This window comes from Vicia villosa, linkage group LG5 (assembly GCF_029867415.1).
Source record: "Vicia villosa cultivar HV-30 ecotype Madison, WI linkage group LG5, Vvil1.0, whole genome shotgun sequence".
Classification (NCBI taxonomy): Eukaryota; Viridiplantae; Streptophyta; class Magnoliopsida; order Fabales; family Fabaceae; genus Vicia; species Vicia villosa.
In genome coordinates, this window is record NC_081184.1 from 154,998,881 (window position 1) to 155,020,135 (window position 21,255).

The window sequence follows — 21,255 nt, forward strand, 5'->3', positions numbered from 1 at the left end:
ACCATGTAAGGCAGCAAAGACCATTAATTGAAAGTCAAACAATGTATTAACCGTAGGTTAGCAAAGATCTCTTCATGAGGATCCACCATATTCGCAAGGATTCCTCATTTTGGATCAAGCAATTACTTAAAGGTTACACCAGTCCCTTTTAGCACGGGACCCTACAAAAATTGAAACAATACAAAGAAAGTCTCACCCATTAAAACCCCTGCTCACACATGGGAAAAAGAGTGTCGCCCATTATTCATAGTTGATTTAAATATTTCTTCAAGAAATTATAATTGGCAGAGACAATATCTCTCCTTATCCAATAACAAAAATAATTAATTGAAGCATAAACTTGTGTTTATCTCACCTATTGTCTTGTTGGAGACCTCTCTTGATAAATCCATACTTTCAAGATTAGTTTCGTCAACTTGTATTTCGATACTCATGCAAACACATTTATCCTTTTTATGGGTGATTTGTTATCCAGTAACTTTCTTGTGTGATAGCTTAGTTCTCTTTAATCATTTATGTTTCACCACATCCCTTTATAATCATGCCCTAATAAGTAATAAGCTCGACACACAAACCAAGAAAACAACTTGCTGAAATTAATGCCAAAATTGCCTTTGCAATTTAATGGCCAAAAAAATAAAATAAAAATAGCAAGGATTTGATCTCATAAGTTCCTCAATAGGATAATGACATGTAAATAATTATATGGATTTACTGGATTGAAGCCACCAAACTTTTGCACAATCACTTTAAAGGTACAACAAATATAACATGAGAGAGATTACAACTGAAATAAATGCAAAGTAAGATAAAATACCAAGATGTGATCATAATGTATCAACCATATGTAATGTAAGGCATAAATGATTGATTCAAACAAACATTTGGTTTAGCTTCCAGAATCATGGATTAGAGTTCTAGAGCATATTGAGGTGTTCGACATATATAGTTATGAACTAGGACTTAAATGTCTTTGTAAGAAGTTGCAATAGTAGTGTTGTGATCTTCTAACAACAATCATGAATTGGCTATAAATTCATTCTTAAAAAGGTATTTTTGAGATTTTTTTTAATTCTCCAATGCTTTCTAACTCAATTGTTTAACTGTTAGACAATTTATTAGAAGATAAGGTAAAGGTTAATATGAATGGGGATGGAGAATTTGGTGATTTTGAATAATGGTTCAATTATATACTCTTTGAAGTAACTCTTGAAATACATGTCAAGTTCCTTAATATTTTGCATCAGTTAAAAGAAATTCTCAATACACAAAAGGAGGAAAATGACTTGTTTGGAAGTTTGAGGTGTTCTACCTAGTATTCCTAAACCATAACTTTACCCATAAATTATCCAGGCATCATGCATACATTACTTAGCTTTCACGAGTTTTAAAATAATTTCATTATTAGTATACATAAACATATTTTTTAGGAAATACATTATCACTACTTTATACATCAATTGTAGGGTAGTTCATCTATCACAAGGAAACTATACTCTTGAAGATTACATGACAAATAGAAACTTCACTTTAAACTTAAAGTTTGTCATGTTTTGAAGTGAATTTCAAGGTGTAGAATCTTATAAAAGTAAATGACACGAGTTTTCCTATTAAATCAATTACATAATTTGGAACATAAATCTTTGCAAAAGTTTGATTATATCAGGAGTCTAACAAATTCATTTATGCGTGTCTATGTTTAGCTCATATCTTTTAATGACTTTCTTAGCAAGTGTATTAATACACTCAAAGTAATAAACAAGTGATTCTGATATATATGATTCTGATATGTGAACAAGTGATTATCCAACATAATTATTGAGTTAGGTATTTATAACTTTGGTCTCTTTCTTGGGGAAACCGATTCCTTTGCATATAAGTTCGGCCTCGCATATTATGGCCTTAACCCAATAATGGATTAATTAATCAAACGTTTAACTTAGTAGATATGTTTAACTAATTATAAGAATGTATGATTCTTCAGTTATGACTAAGAGAGTCTCGTTAGTCCGCTTAAAATTTATATTAAATTGTCACCTCTTATGAATATAGATGGAAAAATGGGCTCATCCCACCGGACATGCCTGTTTTGCCATATTTTTTACGGGATGGACTAAGGTTTTATACTTGCTTCCTCTAATTTGTCATACATGCGACCGTCATATTTTTTGTAGGCTTTTGCTGGCACATGCATTAACATTAACAATAATTACTTGGGGAAGACCCGTATTGAATTTGAGGTGGATGCCTCCATATACTTGGAGGAGAAAGTGCCTATAGGCAACTGTATGACAAGCCCTTATCAATTAGCGTCTTCTTTGGTGCATTCTAATAATCACGAGGCGTATTTTTATAGGATAAGGGTCTCGATGGTATCTTTATATTTGACCATCTCGATGTTCCCATTAACCTGTAGAAGGTAAGAAATAAGTGCGCGAAAAAGCTCTTCCAAATAGAAGGGCGAAGAGCTAGCGCATGTGATGAAAAATATAAAGAGATGGTTATCATCACCACCCCATGATCCCAATTAAATAAGAAAGACAAGAATAATCTCAACCATTCATTATCATTTTGTATTTCTCCTTCAATTTCTTTCGTACTAAATAGCATTATTCTTAAACTAATTAACAGATAAAAACTAATAAAAAAATGAAATTAAAATACTGGGGGTGTTAAGTGAATAGGGAGTGGACCTAGTAGAATAGTAAAAGCACACAATTGGGCCTAAAGCCCAATATTTAACCCTAATTTATTATGGCAAATGAATAACTAAAAAAATAATTTAATTTTAAAAAAAGAGAAGAGGAAAAATTGCACAACCAGTATATGGGCGCCGCCCCTTCACTACACTCCCATGTTTTCAAGATATGGAAAAATTGATGAAAAATAATGTGATTTTGTTTCATCACCCGTTATCTTTATGAACTGATTCTAAAAGACAATGAGATTGGAAACAATGAAATTTTCTTAACAACTCAATTTCTTTATAAGTAGAAGCTTAATTGTCATTTAAGTTTAAAGTAGTTGATTTTTCTTAAATCATTCAATTTTTTAGGTTAGAAGACCTTTGTTGGTGGCCAAATTATAACTTAGACAATCTCAATGTTTTTTTTAACACAATTTAATTGTTTGTAAAAAAAAAAACATATTAATTGAAGCTCAAGACACATAATTGGCTCAAAGTTGATCCCTTCTTAATCTGATTGAATGACTAAAATTGCAATTTTCAATATTTTATTTAATTTAATTTAGACAAGTAGTATAAATTTTTTCCAAATACTCGTATACTTGGATATTTAATAAGTCACGTCATATTAATAATTGACATCCAATAATTTAATAATTTACCTACAAATTTACCTTTAAATCTACAAATTTACCTATTTGTGGATTGAATCATTTCCTTATGAGTGAGCAGACCAAGTCTTGCATTATTGATGACAATGTCACATGATCAGGCCTCAGACATGAAGGTGATATTCCCTTTTCCACCTTCTAAATTTGTTATGCTTATTATGAAGTTCTACTTTCCATCTTGATGGTCATTATTACTAAGATAAGAATATTCAACTTCAATTATACACGTTGTGTAAGTATAACCACTGGCTTAACGTAACTAGCTAGTAAATACATTTTTTATGTTATTACTTGAGGGAATATAATACCTCTTTTAATTTAAAAATTAAATAAATGCTTGAAGAAATGTAGTAGCGTATGAGTGCAAATAACCTGAGCACAACTCTTGGATAATAATAAAAGAACAAAAGAGAATCTACGAAAATATATGGTTGTTGAACCAAACCAGCGTATGTTGATGTTTAATAGCCACACCAGTGAATAATCAATCATACTATATGCAAATATATCCATATAAAAGTAAAACAAGTTTATTATAAAAAAGATAGTGAAACAGGAATATATTCTACGATTCTGAAAGAAGAAAAAAACAAGAATATGTTTAATTAATAAATAATGTACATTACGTTTGGCCTACTTCCACCATTTATTCACTAAAAAAGTTGCTCTTTAACCCAAAGCTATTTTTCTATATTTCAATCTCCATCCATTCATGATTCAACAACAGATGAAATAAAGTAAGATATAACAAACACTATACTGCCAATGCTTAAAACTGTAGCACAATTATACAATACTGAAATATTCAAACAAACAACACACATAAGAGAATACTATGCTTGTATAAGACTGTTAAGAGAAAACAAAACTAGTTTAAGCAATACGAAGCTCCTCTTGCTCAAGCGTGAGTCTCGTTTGCAGGCTTTAAGCTGTTTAGCATTTGGCATCGATCTAGCTCAAAAATAAAAAAATAATTTTGTAGAATTAAAAGCAACTTTAACATGGGACATAGATTGGGTAAATCCGAGTACTTTTACAGTGTAGATGTGAGTTAGTCTTTTTTATTTCCCCATGAACACTTTTTAGTGTAATTATTTGTAATCTTCAGTTCAGGGACATGGATTTGGAAACCTTGAATGAATCTTGTTAATTTCTTCAATGACTTCAGATGTGAGCTTGATCTTGCATGCATTTAGAACCTCCCGGAGCTGCCATGACTTGGTAGCCCCAAAAACAACACTAGCAACAAGAGGGTGTCGCAAAACAAAAGCTGCTCAAAACACAAAGAACAGCAACAAAGAAAATAAGGATACAACAAAACAGGAAATCTGATAGACATAATGTAGAAAAACCATTGACCATAGCATCTAAAGGATGAGCTCAACTGCTCAAGAATCACAATGTTTGCATACACAATGGAATTGTGTGAAAATAAAAGTAAAAGCCTGAACAAATTGCACATGAAATAGCTAAAACACTCCAATTGAACTCAGGTAACAGCATATGATCTACAATAAAATCACATTTCTTCAGCAATGATAAAATACTAGTCAATTAGTCGAGATATATAAGACTTAGAAAACAAACAATATCAGCGCAAGCTTGAGGCTTATATGTTACGGAATCATGCAAATAACTGAGAAAACAACAATAACATCACACACAATAAATATCCATCCTCATTCACTCAAAAACGGAGCCAAGTTTGCACATCTAAAGATATAGGATAGGACAACCAAACCTATAGCAAGAGATACAGGATGAAGACCATATGTTTTTGCAACATCAAGGTATTCCTGCAAAATCAAAAAAATATGATAGGCGCATTCACATTGGTAAAAATAAACAATTCAGAACACAAGATTCTATTCAACTACAAATTTCTTCTTTAAACATCTTCATCTATATGATAGATCAACATATAACAACAAAAGATATTCTTACGCCAACAAAACCCAAGATACATCTAAACCTTTAGCAACAAGAGTGCGCAAAATTTCTCATCTAATCAAGCCGAGTTACAATATGATAATCAAAACATGCAGAAAAAAAGCTTAGCAACGCATGACATTATCATTCAAACAAGGCTATATAAATTCTTCAGTTGAAAAAAAAAAAACAATGCTAACTATAAATGGTTACAACTTACAATAAGCAAACCCTATCTAATTTTCTGCTCTAATTTGGTAGCAGTTCTTCTTTCCCTAATGAGTTCAACCCAACGAGAGTACACCCACAAAATACTAACACCAATCGCCGAAAACACAACCACAGCCCAAGAAACCCAAACCCAAGTAGGCACAAGCCCAGAAGCAAGCCCACTCGCATAAAAAACCACCATTCTAAAAACAAAGTAAGGCCCAACAAACCCCCTCACAACCGTATACACCACATAAAACGGCGGAGACAACGCATCGTAAACCCTAGCAGCGAACCGGTTCTCCAATCTACAAGCACCGGCGAGCGTCCACGTATTCTGACACGCACTAGTCACTTCAGCGAGCACAAGCAAAACGACGACGGAGAACGCCCCGTGAGAGACGACGTAACGGCACGTGACGATGACGAAGAGCGTGGCTAAATGGTGAGCGATGAAGAGAACGTCGCCGGGGATGAAAACGACGTAGTGTAACAGATCGGTTACGAAGTAGGCGATGCTGTAATCGAGAACGGTTTTCTGGAAGGAGGTGTTGGAGGCTGCGAAGCCGCGGTTGGGGTCGGAGAAGAGTGCGATTGCACCGAGGATCGCGGCGGGAGTACCGTGGAAGAGTGAGATTAAACAGCTGGAGAATTCGGTTCGGATTTTAGGGTTTTTGTTACGGAAGAGGAAGAGGTAACCGAATAGGTAAATGGAGAGGAAGAAGAAGAAAAACGGGAAAACTAACCAATCTTGTTGTAACAAAAGCATTCCCATTATTGATTTTTGGGAACGCGATTGCGATTGCGATTGAGAAAGGGTTTAGAGAGAAAAAGGGTTTTTTCTTTTGGGATTGGAAATTGGAATTGAAATGAAATTGAGGAATATTCTGGTTTTTATTATGGTGTTTTTTTTTGGTTGAGTGTGTTTTAGAGAAAGGTTTTTTTGGGTGAGTGGTTGATATGAATTTTGAGCTGAAAAGAAATGTTTTGTGTGGTTTTGGTCTTATTTATGAGAAATATTATGTGGGGTTATTTATTTATTTTTTAATGTTTTTTGAATTTGGAAAGAGGGAAATATATATTTAGGTGAGGAATTTGAGATTGAATGAATGGTGCAACAGATAGTGTGTTTTGGTGAAAGAAAGTGGGTTGGTGAGAAAAAACAAAAGTGTGGATCTTTTGATATATGATGAATCCAGGAATTTTATATTAAATGAAATAGAATTAATGTAAAAAAAAATTTGATTTGTGCTAGGTTTAAAAAAAATATAAGTTGAATTAATTTTAATAGTAATATAATATGTTATTATTAAATAAAAATTAGTGAAATAATTGAGTATCAGATGCTTTTTTTTTTTGGTGATAAGAATCAGGTGTTTTTTTTGTTGATAAGAATCAGATGCTTTGAATCAAGTAATGAAGCAATTTGAGAATGATAATCAAAACATGCAAAAAAAAAAAAAAAAGTGATTTGAAAAGTTAATGAAAAAAATAGCATTGCAACAATGTTTACCCTAGTAGCTGCATGTATAGCTTTATTGGATAAGCTGTATCTGGATTCTCCTTCTGAATACTTTCCTGTGAATGCCAGCAATAATAGTAGTATAGTATCATTTCCATATATTCATATGTACTAGGTACATATCTTTTACATTAAAATTATAAACTAAAGCAAAATATATGTTAGAAAATGTGAACAAACCTTTAAAGAGATTTAACCGAGCATCTGGTGGACCATTACCAGGGGACAAATATTTGCCTGAAAGAATACCCATTGCCAGAGGACTGTAGGCCAACAAGCCAATACTGAAGACAAACCGATCAATCAGTTATCGAAAATGAAGCTTTAATAAGGCATTACATCATCAGAACCAAAGATAATGTTTACCTCTCGTGATGGCAGCACTCGGCCATTGCAGAATCGAAAGTTCTACACAGCAGACTATACGAATTCTGTCACTAAACAGAAGAAAATCGGTGTCTGCTCTGAAGCAAATTTTCACAAAAATGAACTGATGGAGTTTGATGGTAGTGACTGATAATACCTGCAAAGAAACTATCTTTGGATAGGGATCGAATTTTTGTGCAACTTGAATAAACTTCATCAAGCCATACGGCGTCTCATTACTAAGACCAACATATCTGATCTGCAAAAGAAATTTTCATTCTCTTGTTTCAGGAATAATTACATTTGTCCATCCACAGTGTAAACTATTTGACAATGCTACTTACTTACCTTCCCAGCTTTCACCGCTTTGCTAAGAGCTTCAAGTTGTTCATCTATACTAATTGAAGAGTATTGTCGATCCGGATCATATTCGGTTTCTCCAAACATTGGAACATAGCTACAAGGATCAGTAAGACAAGCGGAAAAAGATAAGAAATTTGTTCAACATAAAATATCAAAAAAATTAAGGTTAGGCATAGGATAGAAACCGATCAGGCCAATGAATTTGATAAAGATCAATATAATCCAATTGCATCCTCAACAGACTGCATAAATTTTATAAAGAAAGCTTATCAGTATTGAATCCTAGTAGCTGGAAGAAGGTGTAAAGTAAAGGTGAATTGGGAAAAAGTAGGTAACCTATTATCTATAGCTTGAATGATATTGGTGGCATCCAAAGATTTAGGACCATCTCTAATCCAAGTCATCTGCCCAGATGGCCCAGCAACCTGTCCATATTAGTATTGTGATAAAACATCAATGCTCCAAGAATAACAACTTGTTAAACAAAAGAGTTTACTGAAAAGTGCATCATAAATGAAAGCAAAATCAACAATAATTACTAGGGCAAAAGAAAGAAGTAATATGGTAGATGGTGGTAGTGATATCCAAGTAAATGTCAGGTGGAATCGAACAATTAGTCATAAATAGAAGTGTCACATCACATGGAATATCTTAACCGATCTAATCGCTGATTTTGTAAGGGTCAAACAATATGGTGCCTGAAATTAACGAAATTTCAAAATGATCTCTAAAATTAAAAATCATCAATCACATATTTCCCTTGTGACAATTTTAGGGATTAAATTTATCAATTGAAAAGAACTAATGTGGTGAGGGACTTTCAACTTTAGTACTGTCAAGAACTAAACTGATAATTTACTCCAAATATATATAAGTTATTCCAAAGAAATTTCAAGTACCAATCATGAACTCTCACACACAAAATTGATATAGCTAACGAACTCCATAAGGCAAGAACAAGGAGTAGGTACGTAGCTTATAATCTAGTGTATTGGAGAATTTGAGCGAGCGTTGGAGCAACAACAAATCAAACATTTTAGACTTAAAAGAGACCTTGACACCACATCTCCACTCAAAACCTTAAAATATTAGATATCACATCTCTTATTGTACATTCCAGTGTCTCCCCTAAAGCACCTCACCCCCTATAGGCTCCATGTTTAGGAGACTGTGTACATTATGGTATTTTGCCTAAAAGCATCTAGGCCGGATCCGAACCAGGACGTAACATAGCCCACCCCAACCTAAATCATTCACGGGAAAGGGCTAGGTCAGATCACCCTTAATGGGCCAGATCGTGAAAGTCGGTCTAGGACCGGATGCAACTCACTTCTGATGAATACCCACTATACGTGTAGACAAAGCCTTACTGAATAGCCTTAAAAGGCTGGCCTCATAGTAGGCAACAGAGAACTTAACTCCCTTTATTACTTTCAGCTAGACAAGGGAGCTATTATTGAATCAGCATAAAGACTCAGGCCTAAGAAGATTCTATAAAAACAAGACACCACCAAGCATAAAGGGATATACACTTATCATATGACTCATAATCGGTCAATACGTATGACTCTAATTGACTCCGTGTCAGGTGGAGTTATCAATAATGTATTCAACATGTACACTTAAATATCCAATATTTCATTTTATATCAATGTGAGACTAAACACTCATACTTAAAAAAGTTACCTATTATTAAAACTCAAAGTTACCTATTACAATTCGTGTTAAAATTAGTATGGTACAGATTGAACAACATATACATTTATCAGTAAAATAAGTGGCATACATAACACAAACCCTTTATTAGACTAACTAGTTCAAAAATGTTAAAAGATGAAAAGAATGAAGCTAACAGAGATAATAGTTTGATAGAAAGAGAACCTTAGTTGCAATAACGAGACGGTCCCTGGGGATATTTCGGTGTTTAATCCAACGGCCAAGATACTCCTCACTCAATCCACAAGTCTCAGCACGCTGAGGCACTGGATACCTACACAACACAACACAACAAGATCAATAAGAATTCATAAAAGAAAAAGGGAAGTAACTGCAACTACTTACATTTCAGCGGAGTCGAAGAAATTGATTCCGGCATGAAAAGCTTCATCGAGAAGATGAAATGACTCAGTCAACGTGTTCTGTTCCCCAAATGTCATTGTTCCCAAACACAGCCTTGAAACGGTTAGATTAGGAGCAAGGTTGAATACAGGAAATCCTCCACTTGACAACATCACCTTTCAATTCAAACTCTATCAATTGTTTTGCTTCGAGTGAGTACAGTAACGAGAGGCTGTGGTTAAATGAACTAGCCACTAGGTAACCAACATTTGAGGTTAAATTAATTATTAAACTTTGTCTTTTTATTTATTTTTAATTAATTTAACAATAAAAAAACAACACAACACAACACAAACGCTACAACTACAAGTGTGAACAAGAGTCATATTAGTTGTTTCAGTTTCAGTTTCAGTTTGAGAAAGAAGATGAATGTGTGGCTAACACCCTCATCATCACTTTCAACACCCTCTCATCACCTTCATCTTCCAATTATTCCCACTAAGATTACCCTTCACAACACTCTCCTTGCAACTACACTCTCTTTTGGCTTATTCTTTTCTCCTTTCCCTTCTTCTGCCTATGCTCTTCAATCCCCTTCTCTTCCAGTCCCTGTTTCTCCTTCCTCGGAAACATGCCGTGAAGTTGAGTTTAGAGATGTGACGGTTCCAACTGCTCCTGAAGTTGTTACCAATGAAGGACTTGTTCAGGAAGCTTGGCAGATTGTTAATGATGATTTTATTGACACTGGTAGTCACCGTTGGTCTCAAGATACTTGGCAGGTAACGTGTTTGTGAAAATTCCCCTACTGACTGTATAAAAAAATTTGAAACTATTTTTTTTCATCTCAGAGCAGTTTATGAATTTGTATCATGTGGGTTTTTGTTTGCAGCTTGTATTTATTACTTTACCAACTTAAAAGTTTGCTGCTTTATCATGTGTTGCTAGCTAAGTGCCTATGTAGCTTGTACACTTTATACTCAAGGGTGTCTCACAGGTGTACTTGTGATTGTGATTACCTACAATGGCTTCTATTTTCTCGTATTATGATGGATGTTTATGTCTCGGTGTTGTTTGAAATTTGTGTCTATATCGGTGCTTCATAGGTTGTTAGCTTTGCTTCTTTGATGTTGTTTATGTATGGTAGTTGGTTGGTGCTAATATCTGTTTATAATTTGCAGCTGAAGAAGAATGATATTTTGAGCAATTCCATTCAGACAAGGTCAAAGGCACACCAAATCATCAAGCGAATGTTGGTTAGTTTAGGTGATCCATATACAAGGTTTCTTTCACCAGAGGAGGTAATTGATTCTTTAATTTTCATTGGTGTTGCACTATGGATGCTTTTTTTAATCATTAGATGTTTATGGGTACTTGCCTTGCCATCTCTAATCACAATCCTTGATATTGATATGAATCACCGTGTCGACTGACACACAAGAAATAAATCTTAGCCGCATCGCGGTCACAGAGATGTAAAAAAAAACTTAAAGCTGCATCAACAATTACGGCCATATAACTTTTTTTTATAAATATTGTCTGTCCTTGCCACTGCCATATGGCCTGAGTTGGCAATGGAAGATTGTTTTACTGTGCTTTCTGAGTTAAAAATTGGTGTGCCTATATTTTTATAAGACATCAATTAAACTAAATAAGTAACTTGTGACGCATTTTTATATTATTGTACTATCTACTTTTTTTTTGCTTATATATGTTGATGTAATGCATATATTTCCGTACTTTCTACCACTGTGCTTCTCATGTTTCTTACTTTATGGTACATGGACTTTTTTTACTTGTAAAAGTTCTCCAAGATGGCGAGGTATGACATGACTGGTATTGGAATAAACCTTAGGGAAGTCACTGAAGACAATGGAGATCACAGACTGAAGGTATTGGGAGTAATATTGGACGGTCCTGCATATTCTGCTGGTGTCAGACAGGTAGACAAAGACGGCTCTACAAAGTTACTCGGTCAATGTCTTTCAAGAATTATGCTGTCATGATTTATTTTTTCAATTCACTGTTGATGTTACTATGATTATATGATTATATATTTTTTTTGGCGAATGGTTATATCATTATCATGTGCATAACTCTAAGTTTTGAAGTTTGTCTTTAGATGGTATTGTCACGCCTTAGAAATGTTGTTTTCCACTCATTCTAATAATTCTTCACATGCAACTCTCTTGCTTCTTTTTTTTAGTTATACCAATGAAATATGAGAAATGAATCATGATATGCATTGTCACTTCTACATATTCAATATCTCGAATGCTCACTTTTAGGAACACAACATAATGCATTTCTTTTTGTTTGCAAGAGCAATTGAAGCCACTATACTACTCTAGAGAAATTGATCGACAATTCAATTGGTCCTTTTTTCTTCTGTTTGTTGGTTAGGGGGATGAAATATTGGCAGTCAATAACATGGAGGTAAAGGGAAAATCAGCATTTGAGGTATCATCCCTGTTGCAAGGCCCTAACGGAACATCCGTGACTATTCAGGTTTTGGATTTTGATTCCAAGTTAGTTTGTCCCCTGCTCTAGCCTTTGAATTTAGGATTTTAATGTTCATGTTTAATGTTGGTATCACTATTGTCAGGTCAAACATGGAAACTGTGGACCTGTTGAATCAATAGAAGTTCAGCGGCAATTTGTGGCTCGCACACCTGTCTCTTACCGGATGGAACAGGCTGACAATGGTGCTGCTCAAGTTGGGTACATCCGCCTCAAGGAGTTCAATGCATTGGCTCGAAAAGATTTAGTCATTGGTAAGCTTTTCATAACATAATCTTTTTTTTTGCTTGCTTGTGATGACACTAGAATGAATTGAATTTTGCAGCAATGAAGCGACTTCAAGATAAGGGTGCCTCATATTTTGTATTGGATCTTAGAGATAATCTTGGTGGGCTCGTGCAGGTTGGATTTCAATAACCCTATTTACCTATAGTATTTTTATTTTCTTCTTTGAAATCAACTAGAATAACAAGTTTTATATGTTCTTTGCATTCTGAAAATGAAGATAAACGCATAAGGCTTCTATAGGGCGCATGCAGATTATGGCTGAGAGGAAATGCCAAGATTGTTTTTGCTGTCCCATTTTTTCTTTTATCTTTTCTTTTTTCATAAAATGAAGTATTATCATAAGTTAGTATTTATTAAAAAAAAATCAAGTAAATTTGATTGCTCTATTGGGTTGTGCTCAAATATGCTTTGGTTGATAAGATTATAAGATAAATGATGTGTGTGTTGTATTGAATGTATGTTTTCCTTGTTTTTTGAAATTTCCTAATTCAGTTTTGGCCTCTTAATTTATTCAGGCTGGAATTGAAATTGCAAAGCTTTTCCTAAACGAAGGAGACACGGTAATTATGTCAACTTTGTGCCTGTGGTTGAGTGTCATGGACTATTCAAGCACACATTGTATGAGAAGACTTTCTCTCAAGTAAACCATTAAATAACTTGATAAGCAATTGGGGAGGTTAAGAATGAGGTCTTAAATATGCTATCGATTCACTTGAATGTTACTTTGCCTTAAAATGTGATATGAGCGGTTAAAACATTTTTTATCCCTTAAACTTTCTTGTTTTCTATAATTGTGATTTCTTATTACAATTATGTTAGACATTTGCTTAGCTGTTTACTTAACATATGGTCCCTCCCACTTTTTCGTACGAAGTGAAGAGTTCAGTATAGTAGATTAGATTAATTTTGAGTGTGTTGATCGATTAAGTGGTTTAGTTAACCGGTTATTTACGTAGTAGATAATCAATTAGGATGATGATATCACTGATTAAATGTTGTTTTTTTTTTATGCTAAAGGATATACTGATGTTAACTTTGACTGCTATCTGGTTGATGCTTCTTCAACTGTTTTTTGGTTTCTTAACGCAGACTTGTCCTTTTCTACTGTCCTCATGACAGGTCATCTACACTGCTGGGAGAGACCCCCAGTTCCAGCAAGCTGTTGTTTCAGATACTTCACCATTGATTCGTACTCCTGTTGTTGTAAAAGCTTTTCCTACATCTGATTTTTTTTTTACAATTACATTTACATCAAGCAATTGTTTTGCTTCCAATTTCCTTTTTATTTCAATCTCCTTTTTTTATTTATTTGAATGAATTACCATGCTTTATTGTGATATTTAAAGATGATAAGTACGGAGTAAATTATAAAATTGAGTTGTACAGAGAAACCTTTTATTCTATGTATGATACTCCCCATTTTGAATTACTGTTACTTGTCATTGCTTAGTGAAATTCTCATTCTGGAGACTTCGTGATAGGCTTTTAAGACTCTTTTGGTTTGTATCTTGCAGGTTTTAGTGAATGACAAAACTGCTAGTGCAAGTGAAATAGTGAGGAGCTATTTCTTTCACTTTTCAACTCATGCTTCTTATGACACCGATGTTCATGTTATACTTAATTGTTTCAGGTTGCTTCTGCACTCCATGATAATTGTAGAGCTGTTCTTGTCGGAAAACGCACATATGGCAAGGTTTATATTTTTTTCGTCTTTGCTAAATGGTTTAAAAATGTGTCTAAATTGTTTCAATCTGTATTCTTATTCTGACACTCATTTGAGCTTCACTCTGCTATGATGGTTTTCTTTCAGGGTTTAATCCAATCTGTATTTGAGCTTCAAGATGGGTCTGGTGTGGTTATTACTGTTGGAAAATATGTAACACCAAAGCACAAGGACATAAACGGCAACGGAATAGAACCCGACTTCCAGAAACTTCCAGGTATACTTGTGTTTTTCATCTTCTCTTTCTTAGGACGAGCGTTGGAGTTCCTACCATATGACTAGCTCTAGATTGTTGTCAAGCACTTACACATACACTACACTGAAACCGGCACATAAGAATTTAGTAATAATTTAAGAAAACGAAAGTATTGAATGTAATCAAGAGTCGGTGTCAGACATCAGTCACGCATTCAATCTGAAATGTCATTGCTACATAGCTAGATTGTCCTTTTATCTTTCTCTTTTTCAAAGTAAAATTGTAATATTGTTTTTATGTCTTGAGCTCTCCCTATATTTGCAGCTTGGGATGATGTCAGTCAACATCTTTCAAAATGCAGTATGCTTCAGCAAGGATAAAACTGTTTCTGTGGTGCATTGAATGCAATCTTTTTGCTTCTGGTTTTTCATTCAATTGGAAACTTCTTATGAATCCGCATCCTGGAAGCTTCCATGTATATATCTCAAAAGTTCCAGGTTGGTGGGAAGAAATTATCTCAGCTAGCATGCATGAGTTTGTATCAAAGAAGGTAGAGCATAGGGAACTTTGTTTACATTTTTGTATATTTTGAGTGTATCAGATATGAATGCATAAAGTGTCACACATTATTGGTAAACAAATTAGTACAGTATTGAAAATGAAAGAAATTGGAAATTGCAATTTTTTCTACAAATATTTTGACCATTGCTTATTTGGAGAGTCATAAATTTGGGCTCGTCACTGCGCTCAGTTTGGTCTAGTGCAGAGTCTATCTTGGATCTTTTGAAAGTTCTTCTATTCCTGCTAAAGGCTCTCTTTATTTCAAGATTAATACGAAACAATGCTAGAATCGCCAAAATATTAGCAGCAAAAATAAGCAAATTGTCAATCCAATTTTATTTTAATTCTACTCCTAGATTCATGCTATAAACATGAAGTTGAATCCTCTAACTTTTATTTCTCTATCTTTCTCTAACTTTCTCGCGATCTCTCTTGATTTACTTTCTCTAACATATTTTTCCATCCAAAATCAACACCGCTATCTCTTTTATTTCATCCAAATTTTGCCTAAAATTATTTAACTTTTATTGAATTATGTCTTAAAATCTTTGTTGATGAAGAAAAAAAAAACATATTTGAAGATTGCATAAGCCAAAATTCGTAATTTTCAAAAAGTTTTTTCAGAAAGTCAAAGATGTAAAAAACGAATGAAAATCAGAGAAGGTTGTGTCGGAGCCGCGAGTCGGTGGACGGTCGTTAGTTGAGTATTTTCAACATATTTGATGATTAGGCAAAAAGTTGAATAGAATAAAAGTTGATGTAATTTGAAGCTACTTTGACGATTAGTTTGACAGATCTATATATGAGAAAATTGATTCAACATATAAATTTGTAGAAAAGTGATAGAAGTGAGAAAATTGATTCAACATATAAGTTTGCAGAAAAGTGATAGAAATTCCTATAGATGGAGTCATAAGAATGGACTTACTGTAATATTAAGTGAATTTGAAGATGAGTTCGATTTGGAGACTCAAAATCAGGCTAAAACAACTGTTTGTTTGCCTTATCTACTGGCAAAAGACACGCAACAAAAATATGAGATTGCAAAATGGTTCATCAACATCAGCTGAAGAAGATATTCAAAAAAAAGATAAAAATTGAATGGATATTAAAGATTGGTGATGGAAAAATGTCTGAGCCGAATAATAGATATGTTGAGATTACCATTCAAGATGAATTCTTGATATCTGAATTTAAATATCCAATTTAAGCAATTGTTTCAAATACATATCATAATTTGATAGTAATCAACTATTGAAGTTATTGATGAAATCAATAAATGTAAAAAGCTAATGACACCTGAATTTTTAATGTCTTAAAAATTCCGAGCTTCCAAATCACTCAATTAAACTTAAGGTTGGCACCACCATAATGTTATTGAGAAATTTATTGTGACTTGCTAATCATGTGATTGAATTGAAATAAGGACCATTTCAAAAAAAAAAAAAAAACATCAGCAATGTAATCTACATTCCAAAGATGTCAATATCTCCTCAATCACCATGGCCATTCAAACTCATCAAGAGACATTTTTCAATAATTATTTCATTTGCTATGAAAATTAATAAATTTCAAGGTCAATTTTTAGACAAAGTTGATCTATATTTACCAAGAGATATATTTAGTCATAGAACTTTATATGGCTCTTTCTAGAGTCAAGAGTAAATAAGGGCTTAAATATTGATCATGACAAAGAGAAAAACAAATCACCCACAACTACAAATGTATTCGAGAGTGTTTCAAAACATAATGCTAAATAATTTTTACAAATGTGACATTTATTTTAGGATATAGAGAGTAAAAGAGTTGTTTTTAATTGGTAACATAATAAAACATACAATCATTATAACAGGTAAATGTTAGAGATTGTTACTTAATTTTCCTGCTACATATTACTAGTATATAACATACAATCTATTTATTGTTCACGCTTCATATTGCTAATGAAGCATTTATAAGTGTGCCAAAAGAAGTTAATTTAATGAATGGTGTAACATTTCAGATACTACAAAAATGGCTGCATATAAGTGATATTCTACATGCAAGCCACTCCAAACCATAGACAAACAACAACACAATTTAGAAATATTTACACTAAGTAATTCCAAAGAATATAAATCTACAAACTTTTTATACTCCATTATTTAAATTAGCAAGTAGAAAGTAAAGGATTTGAGTGTCAAACAAGTTATACGTAACATATATCCACACAATATCAACATTTCAACAGGTGTATTGTTCTTATTTACAATGAACTATTAGCATAAATCATTTCAAACCCAACTCAGATAAGAAGCAACACAGATGCAACAGAGATACCGATGACGGCTAAGGTGGCAACAATTGAACCTTGGTCAAATGATTTCTCCAAGCCTGTTCTTGAGAAATGCTGAAAAGCCAAATACGCTGCAATCAACAGAGAAACTGCAGCACCTTCTTTTGTGTCCCTGGTCAAGAGCATAATAATGTATAAGTTTTTATTTTAATAAATAGGGTAAATTTGACAACAGCTCAATGGCCCCCAAAACATGGATTGGCCTACCTTAATCTTATAGCCTCATGAGGAGCCACAATCACCAAGAGTAACGCGATAAATGGCAACTCAAGTTCACCTGTAAACAAAGAATATCCAGCAGAATTATTTTGTTTCTCCCATTAGTATTCAAAAAACATGAAGAACAAAACACACAATTCATTTGATGTGCATGTGATGATAGAGAAGAGGGCATACCAGGAATATGAAAGAAGAGACGGACGAGAAGTGCCAAGAATGCTGACCACACACCATATCTACCTCTGTTTATCCAATTTGTGTAAAATATTTAGATCAATAAAGGGCAAATTACATACAACATGTAGTATTGATGTACTTATAGAATAATACTCGACAATTAGTTGAACAAACAAACATATGAACATTTATTTTGAAACAATTCAGTTCAGCATATAAAAAAAAACAAGAAAGAATTAATGACATACTGCATCCAGGCAAAGACAGCAGCAGGTGCTTGTAAAGCAAATAATGGAACAAGAAATGATTTCTGTACAGTGGTGCCCTTTGCCAGCACTAAAACCCTACAATATTTTGAACATTCATAAGCCACATGATAAATTTTGTGTACCTGGACAACCAAGAGGTAGAATAAACCAACAAACAAGCAAAATACAAAAGAATTTATCGTCATAATAGCAAATAAAAAGAGGAATGATGAATGAAAAGTAAAAGGCGGAGAGAGAAGAGAAAACAGACAGAGCAGAAACAGTAGAGATCCACTGGACATTAGGAGTAGTGAGAGGATAAGGAGCAGCATATGAACGGACACGAAACCCTGTGATTCTTCTGTTGCTACTGGTTTTCGACTTGTCGGCGATTCGGATTCCGTGATGACGAGTGAAGGATCTGGAATGAAAGCACGGAAAGATTATCAGAGAGAAAATGAAAGGAAGAGTAAGTGAGAATGTACCTTAGGCATATGGGATTGAAAGTGCGGTGAGAGAAAGAGAGTGATGCCGTTGAGGGGAGGAGAGAAGTCGAAGAGAAGGATGGATCTCTTGGTGTGCAGTTGAGGGGAGAGAAGGCGGTTCGTGGATTTACAGTTGAAGACAAGACGCAACCTGATGACAACATTTTTCTTTCTTTGTTATGCTATGGCTATGATGAGATCTCTATTTCTTCTATATTCAGTTTCTTCCCTGAATTTTGAGACGAAAGAAGGAAAAGTGAGTGATTCAGTATTTGAGTCTACCCAGACACAGCAAGGACCCACTTCTACCACATATGTTCTCTTTGTTGTTGCACACGCGTCACTCAAGCTAATGTTACCAATGTATACGTGCACAAAGTCTTTTTTTCTCAAAACACTAATAGCATTAATTAACTCTTTAAAATACTTTTGGTGAATTCTTATCTACCCATCAGAAAAAGTTAGGTAGAGTTATCCTTTTATGTAAAATGTTTTGGAAAAAAAAAAAAATTTGTAATTAAATAAAAACTAATCAAACTCTAATATTATATTTTTTTTTGAATTTTTGTAATTAAATAATTTTTTTGTTGCGAACAAAAATAAATATCCTAATAATCAAATAGAATGAAATTACTATTTTCTCAAGATTATCACATTTAAAATAACGGAAGAGATACATATTTATAATTATAAAAGTTCAACAAGTCCATAATAAATTCTAAAACATAACTTATTAATTGTTAAAATAAAAGTTATTATTATAATCTTATAATAGCTCTCAAATATTATAAATATATATTTTATAATATCATTTTATATTAATTTATATTATCTCTAAATTAATATAAAATATTCTAACATTAATGAACTGAGCCATGATTGAACTGATCGAATCTGATATCCATGAAGCGCCTGAACCTGACTGCTTTTCTACTTTTAAATTTTTGGCAATCTCGAAATATGTTTTCTTTCTCTTCATCACTTAAGGTTTTAAGACATACTTCAACAATCTCCACCTTGACTTGATACCAATTTAACCATCAACCACCTTGCTGCTATCTACCATGTTGAAACTCTATTCAACAACCTCGATCAAGTTCAAGACATCCTTGAACCTTGACCTCGTCACTTTCATCCACTTGTTTTCAATCATATTTTTCTGCCTAGGTAATCCAACAAGCCCACAAGCATGTTTTTTCAACCATTGTTTACTCCAACTGCTTTTAAATGCCTCCATGAAGATCCCTGTTTATGAATTTTGCAATCCTTCAGCCACATTCAAAATATAAATAACACCTCAAGCTAACATAATCATTCCATTGAGATGCTATAATCTCTCTCCTTACCTTATCATGAGTCAAATGATAATCAGAGGTCTCCGTAATCATTCCATCATTACTACTAGTATCTATAGTAGGAAACTCCACCTCAAACTGAGTTTTCTGCACCGTAGTTTCTAAAAGCTTCATCCTTTTGGCTTTTATTCTTCTTCCTCTGATGGGAATCTCTGTCAACCAAGTAAGCAGCTTTGACACCAATCTTGCTATAAAAACTAAATGATCTCATGTGTCTTTATCCCTTGTCTTTTGCAAAATTCATTACATTGTTATGATTTCTTGGCAACTTCTTTTAGAACTTTATCCCCAAGGTAGGAGATAATGACACTCTTGTCCTTATCCACAATCTCGGTCTTCTCTGTTTATGTTAGGCGTGTAGACATCAATGCCTTACTTTTCAAAGCTTCAATACACTTCTCTTGAGTTAAATTTGCTTACATCTTCATTTTCCGCAACCCAAAATTGGTGTCTCCAGAAAATTTCGTGATCTCCCATTTAGTTATAATATAAACAATATCTCTCTGCTCCACGGTAGACATCACTTGTTGTGAAAGTGATAAGGTTCAATTCAAAATCAAGTACTTTTATATGTAAGAACAATAGTAACAAAAATTATTGGCTTTTAGCAATAATAACCAATAAGCAAAAAAAAAAATATAACAGAAAAAAATAAGGCAGACAAAATGTTTGTTTACCCAATTCGATCAAATGATTTACGTCTGGCGAAGAGAACAATTTTGCAATTCACTATACTCCAAAAGTTGTTACAAGAGATTACAAATGAGTTACAAGAAAATAGCCTTCCAAATTCCCATGAACAAACTCTATTTTCCACCTAAGAGTTTCCCAATCAATCTCTCCAACTCTCAATATAAGAATCGCACAAACTTAAGGTGTTTAAAAATATTTCTCAATCCTCTTATATAACTCCAAAGATTTCTCAAAATCAATGTTTCTAAGTTTATCCTTAGAATTTCTAAACCATTTATTTCTTCCTAAACTCTAAAATTCTCAAGATTGTCTCACTTACAATAACAACAAAAATACATATTTATAATTACAAAAATCTAACAATCCATAACAAATCATCAAACATCTCTTATTAATTGTTAGAAAAAAATTATTATTATAATCTTATAATATCTCTCAAATATTATAAATATTTTATAATATCTTTTAAAATATTATAAATATATATTTTAAAATATCTTTAAGAATATTATAAATCTTATAATATCATTTTATATTAATTTATATGAGTTTTAAATTAATATAAATTATTGTAACTGTTGTGAAAAACGATACCAATAACAAAGTATAATAGGGAATTAGAGAGGATAGGAACACAATAATTGGTTATAACT

General features: G+C 33.3%; 3 protein-coding genes across 8 annotated transcripts; 1 reads left to right on the top strand and 2 right to left on the bottom strand.

Annotated features, from left to right (window-relative positions):
* Window positions 1–4,090: 4,090 nt before the first annotated feature.
* On the bottom strand, window positions 4,091–10,132 carry LOC131603345 (TLC domain-containing protein At5g14285). 5 transcript variants are annotated; one of them, XM_058875640.1, is made up of 11 exons: window positions 9,809–10,132; window positions 9,629–9,737; window positions 8,084–8,172; window positions 7,933–7,989; window positions 7,733–7,841; window positions 7,542–7,643; window positions 7,385–7,449; window positions 7,199–7,302; window positions 7,010–7,074; window positions 5,099–5,153; window positions 4,091–4,627 (listed from the first exon to the last, which is right to left on the bottom strand). In XM_058875640.1, the coding sequence occupies exons 1-11, from the start codon at window positions 9,976–9,978 to the stop codon at window positions 4,467–4,469; spliced, it is 1,086 nt and encodes a 361-aa protein (XP_058731623.1). In that variant the 5' UTR covers window positions 9,979–10,132; the 3' UTR covers window positions 4,091–4,466. The 5 variants fall into 5 exon arrangements, 3 of the variants coding, with proteins under 3 accessions (XP_058731623.1, XP_058731625.1, XP_058731624.1); XR_009284313.1 differs by lacking the exons at window positions 4,091–4,627; window positions 5,099–5,153; window positions 7,010–7,074 and having other exon boundaries at window positions 7,236–7,302; window positions 7,385–7,455; XM_058875642.1 differs by lacking the exons at window positions 7,010–7,074; window positions 7,199–7,302; window positions 7,385–7,449; ... (4 more) ...; window positions 9,629–9,737; window positions 9,809–10,132 and adding an exon at window positions 5,549–6,714.
* On the top strand, window positions 10,093–15,223 carry LOC131603344 (carboxyl-terminal-processing peptidase 1, chloroplastic). Of its 2 annotated transcripts, XM_058875638.1 has the most exons (12): window positions 10,093–10,584; window positions 10,984–11,103; window positions 11,608–11,745; window positions 12,206–12,310; window positions 12,408–12,576; window positions 12,648–12,724; window positions 13,126–13,170; window positions 13,730–13,813; window positions 14,125–14,163; window positions 14,241–14,303; window positions 14,421–14,550; window positions 14,854–15,223. In XM_058875638.1, the coding sequence occupies exons 1-12, from the start codon at window positions 10,231–10,233 to the stop codon at window positions 14,907–14,909; spliced, it is 1,380 nt and encodes a 459-aa protein (XP_058731621.1). In that variant the 5' UTR covers window positions 10,093–10,230; the 3' UTR covers window positions 14,910–15,223. The 2 variants fall into 2 exon arrangements, with proteins under 2 accessions (XP_058731621.1, XP_058731622.1); XM_058875639.1 differs by lacking the exon at window positions 13,126–13,170.
* Window positions 15,224–17,204: 1,981 nt separating this feature from the next.
* Window positions 17,205–18,879, bottom strand: LOC131603346 (cold-regulated 413 inner membrane protein 1, chloroplastic-like). The gene is made up of 6 exons (XM_058875643.1): window positions 18,555–18,879; window positions 18,341–18,490; window positions 18,070–18,165; window positions 17,822–17,886; window positions 17,633–17,702; window positions 17,205–17,537 (listed from the first exon to the last, which is right to left on the bottom strand). The coding sequence occupies exons 1-6, from the start codon at window positions 18,716–18,718 to the stop codon at window positions 17,375–17,377; spliced, it is 708 nt and encodes a 235-aa protein (XP_058731626.1). The 5' UTR covers window positions 18,719–18,879; the 3' UTR covers window positions 17,205–17,374.
* Window positions 18,880–21,255: the final 2,376 nt, after the last annotated feature.

Excerpts from the sequence above, each read along its gene's own strand:
- LOC131603345 (XM_058875640.1), bottom strand. The coding sequence starts at position 9,978 with ATGTTGTCAAGTGGAGGATTTCCTGTATTCAACCTTGCTCCTAATCTA. Across the intron at positions 8,173-9,628 it reads GTCTCGTTATTGCAACTAAG|GTTGCTGGGCCATCTGGGCA; the intron begins GTTCTCTTTCTA and ends TAATATGGACAG. Across the intron at positions 7,303-7,384 it reads GAGTGCTGCCATCACGAGAG|TATTGGCTTGTTGGCCTACA; the intron begins GTAAACATTATC and ends GTTTGTCTTCAG.
- LOC131603344 (XM_058875638.1), top strand. The coding sequence starts at position 10,231 with ATGAATGTGTGGCTAACACCCTCATCATCACTTTCAACACCCTCTCAT. Across the intron at positions 12,725-13,125 it reads ATCTTGGTGGGCTCGTGCAG|GCTGGAATTGAAATTGCAAA; the intron begins GTTGGATTTCAA and ends TAATTTATTCAG. Across the intron at positions 13,171-13,729 it reads TCCTAAACGAAGGAGACACG|GTCATCTACACTGCTGGGAG; the intron begins GTAATTATGTCA and ends TCCTCATGACAG.
- LOC131603346 (XM_058875643.1), bottom strand. The coding sequence starts at position 18,718 with ATGTTGTCATCAGGTTGCGTCTTGTCTTCAACTGTAAATCCACGAACC. Across the intron at positions 18,166-18,340 it reads ATCTCTACTGTTTCTGCTCT|GGTTTTAGTGCTGGCAAAGG; the intron begins GTCTGTTTTCTC and ends AAAATATTGTAG. Across the intron at positions 17,887-18,069 it reads GCTGTCTTTGCCTGGATGCA|AGGTAGATATGGTGTGTGGT; the intron begins GTATGTCATTAA and ends TTGGATAAACAG.